This window comes from Urocitellus parryii, chromosome 15, assembly GCF_045843805.1.
Source record: "Urocitellus parryii isolate mUroPar1 chromosome 15, mUroPar1.hap1, whole genome shotgun sequence".
NCBI classification, from domain to species: domain Eukaryota; kingdom Metazoa; phylum Chordata; class Mammalia; order Rodentia; family Sciuridae; genus Urocitellus; species Urocitellus parryii.
Window position 1 is genome coordinate 27,237,819 of NC_135545.1, and position 17,499 is coordinate 27,255,317.

Sequence of the window (17,499 nt, forward strand, 5' to 3'; positions counted from 1 at the left end):
AATGGATTTCTTGACCTAAAGGGTTTGACCCACAGTTTAAAAAATATCACTGTGCAAGTTTAAATAAGATAATGCACCTAAAGGGTTTGGTCCAGAGGCAGTCTCCCTAAATAGAAAACGTGGAAAAGTGCTACAGTAGAGGAACCTACCAAATGAAATAATAGTGGGTATGTCAATGAATGCTGCTGGAAAGGGAGGAAATAGAAAGTTGAGAGTGAATAAAATACACAAAATACCGGTAGTGCGGGCGGGGGAGGCCAGCTGCTTCCAACCTTCTTAGTCCTCATCTTTGCACGGCTGGATACTTCTCTGTCATCTTGGTGTTCTCAGTTCAAATACTACTCCTGTTAACCTACTTTATCTCATATCTTATTCCCCTGCTATTTCCTTCATAAAATTATCCTTATCTGAAATAAATTACTTATTTACATGTTTATTGCTTGCTATAACTCCTACACTTTGAGGGCAGGAATCTTTTTTTTTTTTTTTTTTTTTTTTTAGGAATCTTGTCTATCTTGCTCATAACTGTATAAAGTGCCTAGCACGTCATGCAATAAATCACTCTTGAATGAATGAATCATCACCAGGAAATAGGCAAGAATGCACAGTCATCAAATATAAGTGTACCCGGGCTGGGGATGTGGCTCAAGCGGTAGCGCGCTCGCCTGGCATGCGTGCGGCCCGGGTTCGATCCTCAGTACCACATACAAAGATGTTGTGTCCACCGATACCTAAAAAAAACAAATATTAAAAAATTCTCTCTCTCTTTAAAAAAAATTATATATATATATATATATATATATATATATATATACCCAACCCCTTACAGATCTTTTTTAAAGTTATAGATATTGAGATTTCTTTATGGTTTATAAAAGATAGGTGACGTCAGAAGAAAGCAAGAAAGAAATGCTTAAAGGGTTGGGTATCTGGGAAAGAGGTGCCATAATTAAGAGAATCCACCATTTGGAGTTCTACCTAGTTCTGTACATATTTGATTTCTCCTTGAGCTCCTGGAGGGGAGGGGAAAACCTGTGGATTTCTATATCCCTCGATACCGACCAGAATATTGCCCGGAAGGTAGTGGGCGATCCATCGCTATTTGATGAATGAAAGAAGCAAGCGGGGAATTAGGAAGGAGTGTAAGAATGAACGAAACGATTCGGGTAACCTGCAGTTCCTCCCCGGGGCAGGAGGCGGCATCAGCGTTACATCAGTCCGGCCTCCAGCAGTTCTTGGTCCCTCCGGCTGACCGTCCAACGCTGGATCCCGAGGCTAGTGCGAAAATTAGCCAATAGAAAATCGTCTTAGTTGGCGAGTCGGGCAGAGGTACCCAATGAGCGCAGCGGATCTAGGTAAGGGGCGGTGCGACGGGGAGGGGTAGAAGGGAGCGGTTAGAGGTGGGAGTTGGCGCTGTGGGCCGGGCGGGGGCCGCGGGGCTGCGATGCGGACGGGGCAGCGGCGGTGACCGGAGTTGCCGCCCGAAATGAACTCGCTGGAGCAGGCGGAAGGTAAGGCGGGTCACCCAGGATGGTGCTGGGGCTCCTCCCGGTAACCGGCGGGGCTCGGGGGTGGGGGCGGCGTCGCGGAGACCCCCCCCTCGGACAGCGGAGGCCGTGGAGGATGGAGTGATGCGGCCCGGAGCTTCTGGGGGTGCGCAGGGGCCGGCGAGGTGGCCCCACGCCGGGGGCGGCGCGTCAGCTCTCTCCTCCCCCGCGCCCCCTCTCTAGCCACCCCGGCCACCCCGGCCTGGACCGCGGAGCTCCTGCAGGGCTGTACTTTTATTTTCTATTCATTGGCGAACGCTTGCCCCTCGCAGGTTACGGGGTGCTGACTCGGTTTCATTCCATACCCGATAACCTCACGAGCTGAGAGCTGAATCCCTCGTTGGTTCCGTGGTTTCCGGTAACTTTCGGGGTTAGGAAGTGCTTCGAGGTCTGAAGGTTTAAAAACACCAGCGTGGAAATGAAACCCTACCTCCTTTTCAGAGCAAGCACCTCGGGCGCCCGGTCTTAGAGCAAGGTGTAGGCGCTTTGATGGTGCCGCCCAGATCACCTTGTAACCCTTGCAGAGGGATAAGGATAAAGGCTAGAGTCTTTACACAAACACACACACACACACACGTACACACATACATACATATGCACGCACACACACGTTACAAGTGTCAATAAGTCTTGTAAAGAAGTAGACTTAGAAGGCGCAACCGGATAATGGCAGTCCTGGAAGGTTTTGGTGGTGTTCTAGTAGAAAGTTCTTGGTTCCAAGAGAATTAGAACTCGACAACTTCTTTTTAATTCTTTGATTTGCAGCCTTCCGCCCTTAGGTTTTGGTGCCCGTTGAAGTTGCTGATTTTCCACCTACCAGTTTTTGAAGCCTCTAAAAGTGAACCAGCCAATTTCCTCAACGTGAAATTGGAAATCTAGTGTTTTTGTCACGTGGTTAAAACTGTTACAGTAAACAAACAGTGCAGTGATACACATAAGTTGGTGTGTGAGATCTGAAGCACTTAGTCTATCTAAAATTTCCTTTTGATAGATTCAAAAATAGTTGGAAGGCTAATTAGAGAACCGAAATCTTTTTACCTAGATCTCAAGGCTTTCGAGAGGAGACTTACTGAATATATTCATTGTTTGCAACCTGCCACTGGACGTTGGAGAAGTAAGTTCCTCAATGTTTTGTATGGGAGGATAAACTGATAGTTGACCTTTTATCCCTTAGAAGGACTGATTTGCTTTTACATAAAACTTCTGATTAACAAATGCTTGCTTTACTAATTCATAAGATTTTTCTTTAAATAATTTTAAACTTTACTTAACATCACAAACAATGCATTACAAAGAAATATTTAAGAAAAGGAACATTATAACTGGCTACTCTAAAAGAACACCATATTTTTTATGGGTGAATTTTAATTTTTCCATAAAAATACATACACTTTAATTTGTTATAAAAGATACTATAACTATTTAGATAAGAACATAAGTAATACAAATTTTATTACCCTTTTTAACAGTTTTACAATTTGCCTACAAAGTATTGAAATAAATTTTAAGAAAAGGCAGCTGGGTACAGTGGAGTGAATTTGTAATCCCAGCTACCACCAAGGCTGGGACAAGAGAACTCAGAGTTCAAGGCCAGCTGAGCAATATCATGAGAACCTATCTAAAAATGAAAAGGGCTGAGGATATAGCTCAGTGGTAGACTGTTCCTGGGTTCAATCCCCAGCGCTCAAAAAAAAAAAAAAAAAAAAAAAAAGCTTGATGGAGTGGCACACACCTGTAATTCTAGCAACTCAAGAGGCCTAGGCAGGAGGATCAAAAGTTTGAGGCCAACCTCAGCAACTTAGCAAGCTTGTCTCAAAATAAAATGAAAAGGGCTGGGAATGTAGCCCAGTGGTAGTGCACCCCAGTTTCAATCCCCAGTAGTAGAAAAAGAAAAACTACATTTTGGCTGGAACTTATGACTTAGTGGTAGAGTATGTGCTTAGTTTGTGCCAGGCCTTTGGTTCAGTCCCCAGCATCAAAAAATTTAAAATCATAATATTTAGTGTGTATCTGCCAAGATTATTAAATTTCTTAGTTGAATTTTACTGCATAGTTGCACTGCTTTGGAGCCTGACCCATACAAGCAATTCACATTATTACTATCTATTCATAAATATCAGTGCTGCAAAACATTATTTGAATGAATTATAGTTACTGCCCCATTTAAAAATACTATGTAGGAAATATGGACAAATACATAAGTGAAGAGATATCAAACAAAAAGCTTTGCTAACTTGTGTTAGGACCAGTTCTTTTTTTCAGTGGGGTCTCATGTTATCCAGGCTGGTCTCAACTTCTGGGCTCAAGTGATCCTCCTGTCCCTGCCTCTCTAATAACTGAATGTGCCACCATGCTGGCTGTGGACCAGTCTTAATTCATTAAGTTCTAAGTTTTCAAATTCCGTATAAGACCATGGGACATAATGAGCTAATATCTTGGATGTTCACGATTGAAATTTAATTCCTGCCTAGAAGAAAGTACAGTAGCATACATTGAGGTCATACTTTTTTTATGGTGGTACTGGGGATGGAACCCAAGGCCTCAAGCTTGCTAGGCAAGTACTCTACCTCTGAGCTATATCCGCACCCCAAAAACACAATTCATTTCTAATTGTAACTTAGTTTGCAGGACCAAAAAAGAAATGTTGAAGTTAAGAGTTTTTCCTCCCACATCAGAATTTTTTGTGAAATTTTTATTAGATCTATTTGTGAAGTTTTAATCATATACTTCAATTCTGGTTGGTCAGAATCCTGAAGTAATGATTTTATCATATTCTCTGGTTTAACTAGGAATTGCTCCCCTAAAAATTTCTTTCACTGTTATTTGAGAATCTTTTAAAATGCATATGAAGCTGCTGTTTTATAAAATGATACTATGAATACACTTTACTCTTCCTCTGACATGTGTCTCAGTGCTGAAATATAAATGACATCAGCTTGGTTAATGCACCAATCAAATAAAAAGCATGTGTATGAGGTTCTTTCTGGTATTTTAATTTTGGTTTTACTTCATTTGAAGAAAATTGGGTGATATTGTATATTTCTGGAAATACAGAATCATAAGAAATTGAGTTTAATTAGAATAAATAAAAAATAAAATATCCACATTTAAAAAAAGAAATTGAAATTTCTTTTAGCTTAGAACATAAATTTGAAATTTTGATTTTATTAATTTTTTCCAGTAATTTAACTCTTCCAACTCTGGAAGAAGTAAGGTTTTAGTATTTTTTTTGATCTGCATATTTGAAAGTTTTATGTATCCTAACTGAAAGATATGCAGCTGTCCTCACCTTCAGAATATAAACTAGCTCTTCATGCCCATTTACAGTTCTTTAGTAACACCATTCATTCTTAAGTTTTATTTCTGATCTATTTAGAATTTCTAAAATAAAATAAACCTTTTACAAGCTCTAAACTAGCTGTAATTTCTATGCTCACTTTCCTTTAAGTCCTTATGGGAAATCTGATATTGATTGGTCTGCTCCACACTGACTCCATACTTCTAACACTGACCTTTGTTAATTCAACAGCAGGCAGTTGTCTGCAGGGCAGCACCCTTTAAACAGAATTCTCAGTGCATTCAAAAAGGAGTCTTTGTTTGGCTTGTTTACATTAAAAAATGAGAAGTTTTTGGTTGTTTATCAGATCTGCAAAATCAACACAAAGCACAGTGAAAGTTATATAACATAGAATCTTATATTAAAGTTTCACCATCTGGATTCTTGGTTTTAATTTCATTAATCTTCATTCTCATAAATTTTAACTAATAAGGAAGTTGTTATCAATTACTGAGGTTCAGAATATTTAAGAGAATTCCTCAAGGTCTTGTGGCAAGTCTCCTAATTCTTTAATCCAATCAATGAATTTTCCATTTAATGAAGTGCTACATTCCTTGACTGTCATTTATTAGGAACTGGTGGTTGTAGTGTCATGTATTAAGGGTACATTTGCTTACTAATTTCGTGTTTATCTTTCATCAGTGCTGCTTATAGTGGTATCTGTCTGTACAGCTACTGGTGCCTGGAACTGGTTAATAGATCCTGAGACACAAAAGGTAGAAGTTTCGTTTTAAAATCTTTAGTAGATTAAATGAGATATAGTAGTTCTTTGTTAATTGTAAAGTATTATTAATATGCTACCTGTAACTACTACTAATGATATTAATCATTCTATTAAAATATGCCCTACATTAATTTGCTTAAGGAAAACTTTGACTGTTGTGAATTATATTTACAAGGGAAAAGACCTAAGAAATGTTACTCCATTTATGTTATTTCTCAATTCACTGCTGAGTTTGTGAACAGATTTTCCATTTTTTTACATCTCATTTTTGTTTATTTCAGTGTGAACATCTCTGTCCTTATTTGTTTATTTAGTGTCATCAGTGCCAGCTTTTATAAATTATATTTTCTTCTGAGTTATCTCTGTTAATACCTTTCTTCATCCCATAAAGCTTTTGGGGTGATTTTATAGGAAACATGACAAAATAGCAAACTAAGTGTGATTAAAAACCTGATTAGCGGGACTGGGGCTATAGCTCAGCGGTAGAGTGCTTGCCTAGAACTTGTGAGACCCTGGCTTCAATCCTCAGCACCACATACAAATGAATAAATGGAATAAAGGTATTTTTTTAAAAAAAAAACAGACCAGGAGGTCAAAACCAGGAAGGAAACCAGGTTATTGGTATATAGGCTATGTAACCCCATACAATTACCAGAATTGAGTTATCAATTAATCTGAGTTGCCTAATCAGTGAAGTCACAGGTTAATTCTACTCTTTTCATTGTCTGTGAGGAGAACACATGTATCAGTCCTTGAGCTAGCAAAGTTTTCCTTTCTCAGCATTTATCTGTAAAAAATTTCCTGCCTGGAGTTTAATATAGGAAATGCCAAGAAATCTCCCATTGGGCACTGTGCAAGAACATTTCTACACCAAATGCAATAACAGATTTCATAATGTTATTTCTTGAAGCATTCTTTGATGAAAGCTGATAAAATGTTTCTCAAATTTCTGCCTCTTTCTACTATATTGTGCCTTAATTTCAAACTTTGGCTTTTTTATTAGAGAAGCAGTAGTCTTCAATTTTTCATGAACTTTTTCCCCCAGTGCAGATTTTATTTAGATAATAACAATGTTATAATTTTCACAAATCTTAAAAACCCCTTTCCCCTCTTTAAAATTTTTAATTTATTTTTATTTTTCTAATTGTAGATGGATGCAATACCTTTATTTATTTATTTATTTTTATGTGGTGCTGAGGATTGAACCCAGTGCTTCATATATGCTAGGGAAGCATTCTACCACTGAGGTACACCCTCCCCCTCTTAAACTCTAATTAGAACACTACTTCTTGTAATTTTGTTTATAAGCTTTTAGGTTATACAAGAGAAAAACAGAGTAAGGCTTTTTGTTATCAGTTTAAATGGAATTTCAGGTGGCCAGGGTTTATTTAGCATGTAGTCTCCCTGACTATTCACCAAAGGGGATATATAAAAGGATAAGGAAGTAAGGGGAGTTGGTGATGGAGTTTTATGTTAATAGAGGGGTTTTATGGCAGACAGGAAACTCTCCTGTGTGTTCATTTGTAAAATTCTGATCTCAAGTCTGCGTTTGGTACTCATCTTTAGGGCGAGAGTAGAAAGAGGCTGGCAAGAAGATTGAAAAAGATCTATCTTGGGAAATGAGTCTGACTTCTAATTGGAAAAAATATAAGCTGATTTCAGCTAGTTGAGATCTTAATAAAACACAGAATTAAATGTAATTTGAAATAGAACCAAAACTATGTAGTTAATATAATTTTCTAAATTAGGTGAGAATATAACCATTAGCCTTAGGGTTGGCTCTTTTTATTTCAGTATTTAATAACCCCAGACCTGACAAGAGTCTTAACCAGCAGTTGTGACTGAAGCAGGAGTTGCAAACGCAGAAGCCATATGCTAGCTGGAAGAGACTGTGAGAGAAGGGATGCAGCAGATGCCTGGTCAAAGGGGACAGCTGCTGTTTGGAGGCAGTTGATTGTTAATATGGAGGAAAAGAGGCTAAAACTGACTGACATAATTAAAATTAAAAAGTAAAGCATTATATCTGCTAACTGTGCAGACCACACAGCTGGCTTACAGGAATCAAAACTGTCCTCAAAGGTTTTAGGAAAACACTCCTCTGGAATATTAGCCTCTCGTTAGGATCTCATCTTTTTGGGGTGCTTCTTCTGTCCTGATATATTCAGCTTTTCATCTCTTTACTTGGCAGATTTTTTTTTTTTAATAATGCCTTGCTGAACCATGTACCTGGTGCTTTTCTTTGTTTTGAAATGTGCACGTGTTTACTTCTCGCTGTCTTAAAAAATAGGACTCATCTTTCTGTGTTCATGTAAGACTACACAACCAGTGAAACTTCACAATATGTACAACCACAAGAATGGGGTTCTAATTAGAATAAGTTACACTCCGTGTATGTTATGTCAGATATACTCTACTGCTATGTATATTTTAAAAGAACAAATAAAAAAATAGGACACATCTGAAGTGGAGTAGGGATGTGCTTAGCTTGAATTTATTAGTCCCATCTAGTTAACTGATCCAATTTGATTTCTCCTAGATTCTCTTAAATGCTTGTTCTCTCTCTGTTCAGCCTGTTTTATTCCCCAGTCATGTGTTTTAGATGCCCTCTCTTATTCTAATCGTAGGTCCTAAACTCTTGTCTCTCTGCATATCTTAGAATTGTGTGTTGTCCCATTTTCTACTATCATCTGAGATTATACTCAGATCTAAAAAAAGTCTTTTCTTTCTCTTGAATTCTAGTTTTATTCAGATAGCCATGAATCATTTTTTCTTTGCTTGAATATTCTGTAACCATTAAAAATCTCAGTAGTTTCAAAACCAAACTCGATTTTTTGCCTGGAGGAAGAATGGTGTTGCTGAAGCTGAGCCCATAAGGGTTTGTGTGTAAGAGTTAGCCACTTAGGGAAGGTAACGTGTGGGGAAGTGTGGCAGGGGTTAGAGACTTGACCAGGACCAGGTTGTGAATATCAGAGCTGGCCCCACTCTTAAGGAAATTTTTACAGGGAAAGTAGCTAGATCACATTTAACTACAGGCCTCATCTTCATTCACTGAACACAGAATTTAGTAAATATTTGATTAAAGGAATGAATTTGTAATGGTTCAAGTATTTGAAATGAATAGACTGGATATTGCTGTATGGTCTTGCTATATTGAGGCTATATGTGTATCTTATACACATCATTTTCAGTTTCACAGAGTAGCAATAAAGATAACTAGGATTATTGGAAGTCATCAAATTCTTGTACTTTAGATAATAAAAATACTACATTTATTTCTGTACAAGTGGGGAGGTTGCAATCAATATCTTAAGATTTTAACATTTTTATATTTCACACTTTTCTTTTACAGGTGTCCTTCTTCACGTCATTATGGAATCATCCATTTTTCACAATTAGCTGTATCACTCTAATAGGCTTGTTCTTTGCTGGAATACACAAGAGAGTAGTTGCACCGTCAATGTATCCTTTACCACCAATTGACTTTATTCTCTGAACAAAACTAAAGCATTTTCTCGGTTATCTAGGTGCTTATTAGAAACTTATTTTTAAATGAGAAATTTTTCTTTGACCACATTTCTTCAGTATAGCAGCTCGATGTCGAACAGTATTAGCAGAGTACAATATGTCTTGTGATGATGTAAGTATTCTTTTTGTTAGAAAATTGTAGAACTACATGAAAGAACTCAAGTGTTTAGCTTTAGAAAAACAGACGTTTTATTAATAATAAATTATCTCTGAAATTAATAGAATGTCTCTTATAGTGTTGATTCTAAGACACAGTTTTCTACATTTTAATATCTCTACAATTGAGGTACATGTAATAATCAATAGTATCCATTAAATTGGCAGAGTTGACAGTTTAATCATTATTAATGGCATGCAGTCGTGATATGTCCTAAAATTGAAGCCATCTTAGATTCAATAAAATATGACAAATATTGGCCCCAAATAGCTCAAAACATATTGGTTTATATCTTGTGGTATTCAGTATCTTTGTAAAATAAGGCATACATTAATTTGTGGGCTATAGATAGATGGCCTATGCTGTGTTTTAAACAGTAGATCAAGGACCAGTGCATTACAAGTGTCTCATGGTTTTGATTGTTACCTTCTATTTGCTTGTTTTATTTATAAAAGTATTTTTTACCTCCATTTAAAAAATTAAATAATACTTGTTCATTATATAAAATTAGAATAAAAACTCAAAAGAAGCATGAGGGGGCTGGGAATGTAACTCAGCAGTAGAGCATTTGCCTAGCATGTATGAGGCCTTGAGTTCCATTCCCAGCACCACAAAAAAGGCAAGAAGGCAAGAAAACAGCTGGATCAATAGAGAAGAATAAAGACTGAACACACATTTTTTTTTTTTAGAATTAGAGGATAAAAGATAGTATTTCAAAGTAAGAGAAAGAATTGGCTCTTCATTTGGAATAAAATGAATTTAGCTCTCCCCTTGCATCAATAAAAAAACTAAATTCCATATAGATTAAAGTCTTAAATATGTTTAAAAAGACATTGATAACTGGTCACAATGTCACATGCCTGTAATCCCAGCTACTCCAGAGACTGAGACAGGAAGATTACTTGAGCTTAGGAATTTGGGGCCATCCTTGGCAGCATGAGACTAGACATTTTTATCAGGGAAATGCAAAGTGAAATAGTTCCATTTGCTTTACCTGTCTTATTGGCAAAAGTTAAATACCTTGGTAACTCTATTACTAATGGTAAAATGGATGTACCCATATATTGCTGTGTTGGGAATTTAAATTGGTTCAGCCATTTTGGAGAGCAGCTTTTCATTATTGTTATAAATTGTAATGTGCAGGCTTAGGCCTCCAGATGTATCCATTCTACCCACCTGGTGGGGAACCATTGCACTTGGAAAGAAGGAAGCAAATACAAGGTTGTTAACTGTACATCTTTTGCAGTACTGAAAAAATGGAAACAAATCTATGTTTCTTAACAGGGGAGTGGTAAAATTGACTGTGATGTAGCCATGTCTTAGAAAATAAATAAATCTAAGGGAGATTTCCAAAACAGAATGTTAGGCGTAAAAAGCAAATTACCAAACAATATGTATAGTATGATACATTTTTTAAAGTTTTAATTAAGGAAATGTTCCAATATAATTAAAGAGAAGAGTATAATGAGCTTCCATGTACCTAGTGTCAGTAATCAACTCAAAGCCATTCCTATTTTATATGTTCCTTTGCCTACATTCTTCTCCTGATTATTTTGAAACAAATCCCAAGTGATACATTTCACCTGTAAATATTTTCATGTATGAGACATGAAATTTTTATTATTTATATTTGTGAATATAAACCCATGCTGGAATTAGTTTCTGGAGAGAATTAGAATTTGAGTTAGGTAGAAAGTATGGCCTTAGCGTATCTGTATTGATTTTTTTATATGTATATATAATGGGATTGCATTAATATCTTATGATTAAAAATAGATTTAAAATAGGCTAACCCTGTGGATAAATAAATAGTGGTATATGCATGCAGTGGAACTCAGTATTTAAAAGGGACAAATTGTGAAACATGAATTAACATGGATGAAACTCAGAAATACATTGAAAGAAGCAGATACAAAAGAAGACATGTGATCTAGTTTATTCACAGATCAAATACGGGCCAAGCTGAAAGTGGTTATGGCCCTGTGGAGTAGGGAATAGACACCATTGGCTGGAATAGGACACAGAGGATTTTTCTGGGTGGTAATGTTCCATAGCTTGCTCAGAGTGGTGGCTACATGAACATCATGTTTATCAAACTCAAAACTACAAGATTCTTTTCTGTTTTTTGTTTTGTTTTGCTTTGGTCATTGTTGATTGTTTGGGTGTATGTTCACTCTGAGCCTAAAACCTAGTGCCTCACACGTGCTGGGCAAATGCTGTACCACTGAGCTATACCCTCAGCCCTTTGCACATTTTCTTGCATCAAAATTATGCCTCAGTAAAACAATGGAAAAATTATTCTAAAATATCAAGAAATTACCAAAAACTAAGTGATCAAAATTTAAGTGAAAGAATCAAGAGGTAAACAAAATCCATACAGTTTAACACATTTAAACTGAAGATAAAAATAATTAAAACCACCTGAAATTTCACCAGTGAAGATAACCACCATGTTTTATATTCTCATTGACTTGGAGAGCGGGAGTGCTGGGGGCTCCTGATTGAACTCAGAGTCTCATGCATGTGAGTAACCACCCTCTACTGAGCTAACTCCCCAAGCCCTCTTATTGACTTATAAAAGGAATATGGTCTAGATTTTTCAAATTTGCTTCTTTCACCACCAGTTATTGGGCAATAATCACATGCAGGTCCTTTATCTCATTTTTGGTCTTGATTTTTTTATTTGCATATTGTCCCATTTTTATGAATCATAATTTAATCCCCCATTGGACATACAGTTTCCCTACTTTCCATACTATATGTGCTTGTATTCTATGATGGAACTTAAACTCCATGATGGTAGGGGACTTGGTCTAGTTCATTACTGGATCCCAGCACTTCACACAGGGCCTGGCACATAGTAGGTGTTTGATAAATATTGAATAAATGCATTGTTAATAGTATGTATATCTGTGCACTTGAATCTAGTTTCCATAAGATAAATTCCCAGAATTGTTTGGGTTATGTAACATGCACTTAACTATTATTTTTATTGAATTTTTTTTGTAAACTTGACTCAGCTTACACAGTTTTACCAGCATACTGAATAAAACAATGGAAAAAGTATTTATTTATGAAATTTCAAACATAATTAAAGAGCAGTGTGTAAATGTTCCTTGTTCTAAACCATTTTACTTTTTTTGTGAGGAAATTAAAACTTTTTTTTTAAGTTGGAAAGGAGAAATGGTTTTTGTGTCAGACTTTGGTAAGAAGTATAAATTGTACCAGTTTGGCATTTTATCAAGTGGATTGATTGGCTGGTTTCTAGGTAACCAGTGGGCAGGTTCTTCAAATAAAGATGTATATGTGTGGTTTTATTTTTTATGTTTCTGATGCTGGAAATTGAACCCAGAACTTTGTGCATGTGTGTTAAAGTAATAATTCAGTCCACAAAAAGGAAACTTTGAAGACATAACTATTAATTATTTAGTATTGACTAAGTATAGAGAAGTATTTCTATTTTTAAGTATTTCTGATTTCCTGCAAATGTCCTTTAAAGCTTATAAATAAATAGTGGTATGTTAATAGAACTATATTGAAAAAAATTATTTTTCTTTTTTACAGACAGGAAAACTAATTTTGAAACCTAGGCCTCACGTTCAATGACAATCTGCACTCATTGTTATAGGACCTAAAACAGTCTTTTCTTCAAATAAGTGATACAGCAAAAAGCCATAAAGGATTCCTTTTGCAGCTGGATATGTGAAGGTTATAGAACAACTGACAAGAAGTGTGCAATATATACCCAAATTATCCTGATGATGGTGATGACTCAAGTTATCAGTGCTTTGGTACCTTTGATTACCTGTGTTCAGTATTAGTGTCACTTTAGTACTTCAGCACCTGCAAAGATTTTTGCAGATGAAGTATGTATGTATGTTACTAAGTTAAACTTAGAAACAGAACCTCATTCAGTTTTTATAATGTATTTTTGCAAACTACTGTAAATAGCAAATCAATGCCAATGTTAAAGAGGAAAATGTTGTGTGGACTTTGTTCTCCTGCACCAGTGTTTTCAGGAACATCTGCTTGCCATCCCCACAGCTCTTCAAAACCAGCTATTATGTGTGCCTTTCATTCGTGACTCCTCTTTTAATTGTACTGCAGGAAAAACATTGGATTCCGCTTAGACTGAGGAAAACTCATCTCCATTATGTTGTAAGAAATTATAGATGTTTTGACAATTTTTGTTAAACCAGATACTGACCTCTCACAACTATTGTCATATTTTTCAGGTCACTGTTTTCATTTAATGCTAAATATACTTTATATTTTTTTAAGAATTTTAAGAACACCCAAAGTCTTCTGAATGTACAATTTTAGTTATAAATTATGTATTGTTTGGGGATTTGATAGTCGTCCCTTTAGATAATTGGATTGAATGCTGTGGTGGATATACTGTTACACTAGTACTATACAGGTGTGACTGAGTGTCCTGCTCCATTCCCAGGATAACATAGGAGCAGTGCCACAAACTAGAGTCTACAATTCTCACTGTTTAGAGAGCGTTAATGACATACTGTGTATGTATAACAGCCACATGTACTATAATAACCCTTAAAATTAAACTATTGGGATTGCTGTAAATATTTTAAAGTACTGGAGGTGCCTTTTACCTGTTTAATAGAAGATTTTGGAAGTTTAAATTATTTCATGAGCAATCTTTTAAATTTCATTTAACATAAAGCTGAAATTTCAATAATAAGACAAAAACTTTTTAACAAGGCTGCCATTTAACATAAATGTATTCATCTTGGCTTTCACATGTAAAAAATTTTTTCTTCGAACTGCAGCAATAAAACCCTCTGCTCCTAAGAAGTCTTAGAGGGTATTCTATATATTATGCTTTGTTTTATTTTCTGTAAATTTTGTAGGTAAATATGTGCATAAAAATAAATACTTTATATATAACTAGTGATTAGACTTTTTTCTTTGCTTTATTGTAAGTATGTAACTCTGAAAAAAAATATTTTAAACACACTGTATCAGATAAAGGCCAATTCTAAATGAGATAATTTACCTTAACTCTGTATCCAGTAGAGCAAATTTGAAGCATTAATTGTAGGTACCTAATTTATTAGGTTATTGTTACCTTTAATATGTCTTATTAATCATAACCTAGTAACATTTGGCTTTTAATCAGAAAGTGCAGGTTTTCTCATGTTGCTTTTTACAAACTTAGATTGCCAGTTTCCTCCAAGACTATAAAGCTGAAGAGGGACATTATAGGTCCTTAAATTGTTTTTGGAGTTATGAACTCTTGAATATTTAATAAAAATCTTGACTCTTCTCCCCTAGAAAAATACGCCTGTATGCATTTGCATGCACTTGAAAGGTATATCCTGATGCCAGACTACTTGGAGTCCATTGGCTCCAAAAAAAAAAAAAGTCTGTTACCCTTCCAGAGAGTTTCTTCACTTTATTTCTACCAGAACATCTCATTTCCCAAAAAAATTTTGCTCCAGATGAAATGGCTCAAGGATCCCTGCCACATGTGTTTCTTAACACCACCTCCATCCTCTCCTCCCTCCTTCCACGCTGTTGGGAGAGTTACAGTTGAACAGTTCTCTAATTTTACAAGTAGGGAAAGCAGTCTCAGACTTGTGATGACCTTACTCTGGGTTCCCAGGATTTAAAGATAGCCAAGCCAGACATGGTGGTATTCATATGTAATCCCAGTGATTTGGGAGGCTGAGGCAAGAGGATCACAAATTCCAGGCCAGCCTCAGCAACTTAGGCCCTGTTTCAAAATAAAAACAAAAATAAAAAGGCTGGGGATATGCACAGTGGTTTAGCACCCCCCAGTTTCAATTCCCAACATCAAAACTCAAATCTCTGACTTATAAATTTAAGAGTCTTTATAATATGGTTAAGAGTGTAGGCCCATAGGTCAGACTGGGTTTTGAATTAGGTTTGCTGCTTGCTAGTTTTCTAACAAGTCAAATTATGTAACCTTAGTTTCTTCATTTATTAAATGGCCATAATACCAATATCCTAGATAAAGGAAGATGGATATATAGGATGTAGGTCTAATGCCAGTCTTTTTATATATATACTTATTTTTTAGTTGTAATTGGGACACAATACCTTTATTTCACTTATTTATTTTTGTGTGGTGCTGAGGATCCAACCCAGAGTCCCGCACTGAGGCAAGCACTCTACCTCTAAGCCACAACTCCAGCCCTAATGCCAGTCTTTCCAAGTTTATTCTAAGTATTGAAATCTTCATTCATGTAAAACACTTAAAGCTGTGTGGCTGAGGGTCCGTTCTCTGTAAGATTATTTGTCATACCAAATCATCAAAGTAAAAAAACTAAAAATAATTGTTGTAACTTTGCAACATTTTAATTGTGATAACCAACATTTTTAAATGTGCTTTAAAAATCTTGATGGAATGCTTTACACTTTCCACAGAACAGAAACTAAAAATATTCTGTTATACAATTAGTCACAAATACAGTCCTGGAGATTTTTTGCCAACGTATGTGAGCATTGTCTAAAAAGTTTTCTGTGGGCTGGGGATGTGGCTCAAGCGGTAGCGCGCTTGCCTGGCATGCGTGCGACCCGGGTTCGATCCTCAGCACCACATACCAACAAAGATGTTGTGTCTGCCGAGAACTAAAAAATAAATAAAATTCTCTCTCTCTCTCTCTCCTCTCTCACTCTCTCTTTAAAAAAAATAAAAAATAAAAATAAAAAAAATAAAAAGTTTTCTGTAGCAGCTAGGCCCTGCCACACTGTGGTTGGCTCAGTTTACAAATGTGCTCTAACCTCTAGCTTCACTGTCACTTCTGTGGTTCCCCTCTCCTGCTAGGCTTGTTTTCTGGCAGTAATTAAAACCTGTGACTTCTTCGGCTCCTGCACCTGCCCACCAGAGCCACCTTGGTTTCATAGTTTGACAAAGTATTGACCTCTTCCACCATAAGGACCAGAGCTGCTCCCTCCAGTTAACTTCAGTTTAAGGTTGATTGTTGTAACTGCCAAAATCATTGTAGTGTCCACCACCTCCAAACTGCTTCTGTCCACTGCCACCATATCCAGCCCACCATGGTTGACATCAAAGCCAGCACTGAAGTTTCTTCTATTACCAAAATTGTCATGGTCTCTAAAGCTGTCTCTATGATCATCACCAAAGTTTTCAGAACCACTTTGACCTTTTTGGCCACACAAAGCACTAGCCATCTCTTGCTTGGCAGGGCTCTCCTCACTTCCTAGTTGGGACCCAGACTCCACAGTATATTTTTGAGTGACAATAATCTAACAGCGTGGTCATCCAAGTTCCACTGCCTCAGTCTGTCGTGATTTTAATCACTTCTATTTTCCCAAATTGTTCAAAATAAGCTTTGTAGGTGATGTTCTCCAGTGCCATCTTAATGCCACCAACAAAGATTGTTTTCACAGTTAAGTAGTCCCTGATTTTTGAGGGTCTTTGGTTCCACACTCTTCCATCTGTTAGGCCTTATGTTCATACTGCATCCACCCCCTCCACAGTGGCAGGAGTGACGAACCCAAAGCCCCAGGAGCACTTAGTGTTCAGACCTCTCATTACCATGTAGCCCCAGAGTCTTCTCCACTGTTCAGAATGGCTTCTCAGACTCGGATCAGTCGTTTGAAAGTTCAGCCCTCCAATGAAGAGCTTCCACAGCTGTTCCTGCTCTGGGGGAGACTTGACAGACCTAATGGCAGTGCAAAGGGGGACTTCAACAATGCTTCCTCTGTGGCATCCTTGGACAGGAAGCTCTGCTTATGTTTTGAACTAAGCAGATTCCTGAATAGTGGATTAAATGAATATTTGGCCTCTAATGAAGAAGAAACTAAAGTGGCATCTTGGTGTTCAGGTAACCTCACTGAAAGCAATCAAGCTGGTGACTACCTGGCAATGCTGCTTTTTGAGAGTTTTTGCTCCCTTAGAACTGGCCTCTTAGATGGCATTTTGTAGACTAAGTTTCCTCTGTGACAAAGGCTCAGCCTTCGTCAGCTGAGTTTAAACACTCCTTGTCCTGTTGAAACAGAAATTTCTTGTTTGCCCTCAGAATCCAAACTCTGTTTATCCTTCTATAAGGGTAAGAACATTTTCTATCTTCCCTCTCCTTTTCCTCCCCCATTAAAAACAGGAAATCCACCTTGTCTGCTTCATCATGGAGCACAAACATTTTTAAAACGGATGTTTCGGGTACAACTGATGTTTGCTGTGTAAGTTTGTGTCAGA

At 36.8% G+C, this 17,499-nt stretch overlaps 1 protein-coding gene across 1 annotated transcript; it reads left to right on the top strand.

Moving 5' to 3' along the window:
* Nucleotides 1-1,399: 1,399 nt before the first annotated feature.
* On the top strand, nt 1,400-14,201 carry Cnep1r1 (CTD nuclear envelope phosphatase 1 regulatory subunit 1). The gene is made up of 6 exons (XM_026392272.2): nt 1,400-1,511; nt 2,590-2,661; nt 5,527-5,600; nt 8,958-9,067; nt 9,191-9,245; nt 12,855-14,201. The coding sequence occupies exons 1-6, from the start codon at nt 1,487-1,489 to the stop codon at nt 12,894-12,896; spliced, it is 378 nt and encodes a 125-aa protein (XP_026248057.1). The 5' UTR covers nt 1,400-1,486; the 3' UTR covers nt 12,897-14,201.
* Nucleotides 14,202-17,499: the final 3,298 nt, after the last annotated feature.

Excerpts from the sequence above, each read along its gene's own strand:
- Cnep1r1 (XM_026392272.2), top strand. The coding sequence starts at position 1,487 with ATGAACTCGCTGGAGCAGGCGGAAG. Across the intron at positions 2,662-5,526 it reads TGCCACTGGACGTTGGAGAA|TGCTGCTTATAGTGGTATCT; the intron begins GTAAGTTCCTCA and ends ATCTTTCATCAG. Across the intron at positions 9,246-12,854 it reads ACAATATGTCTTGTGATGAT|ACAGGAAAACTAATTTTGAA; the intron begins GTAAGTATTCTT and ends TCTTTTTTACAG.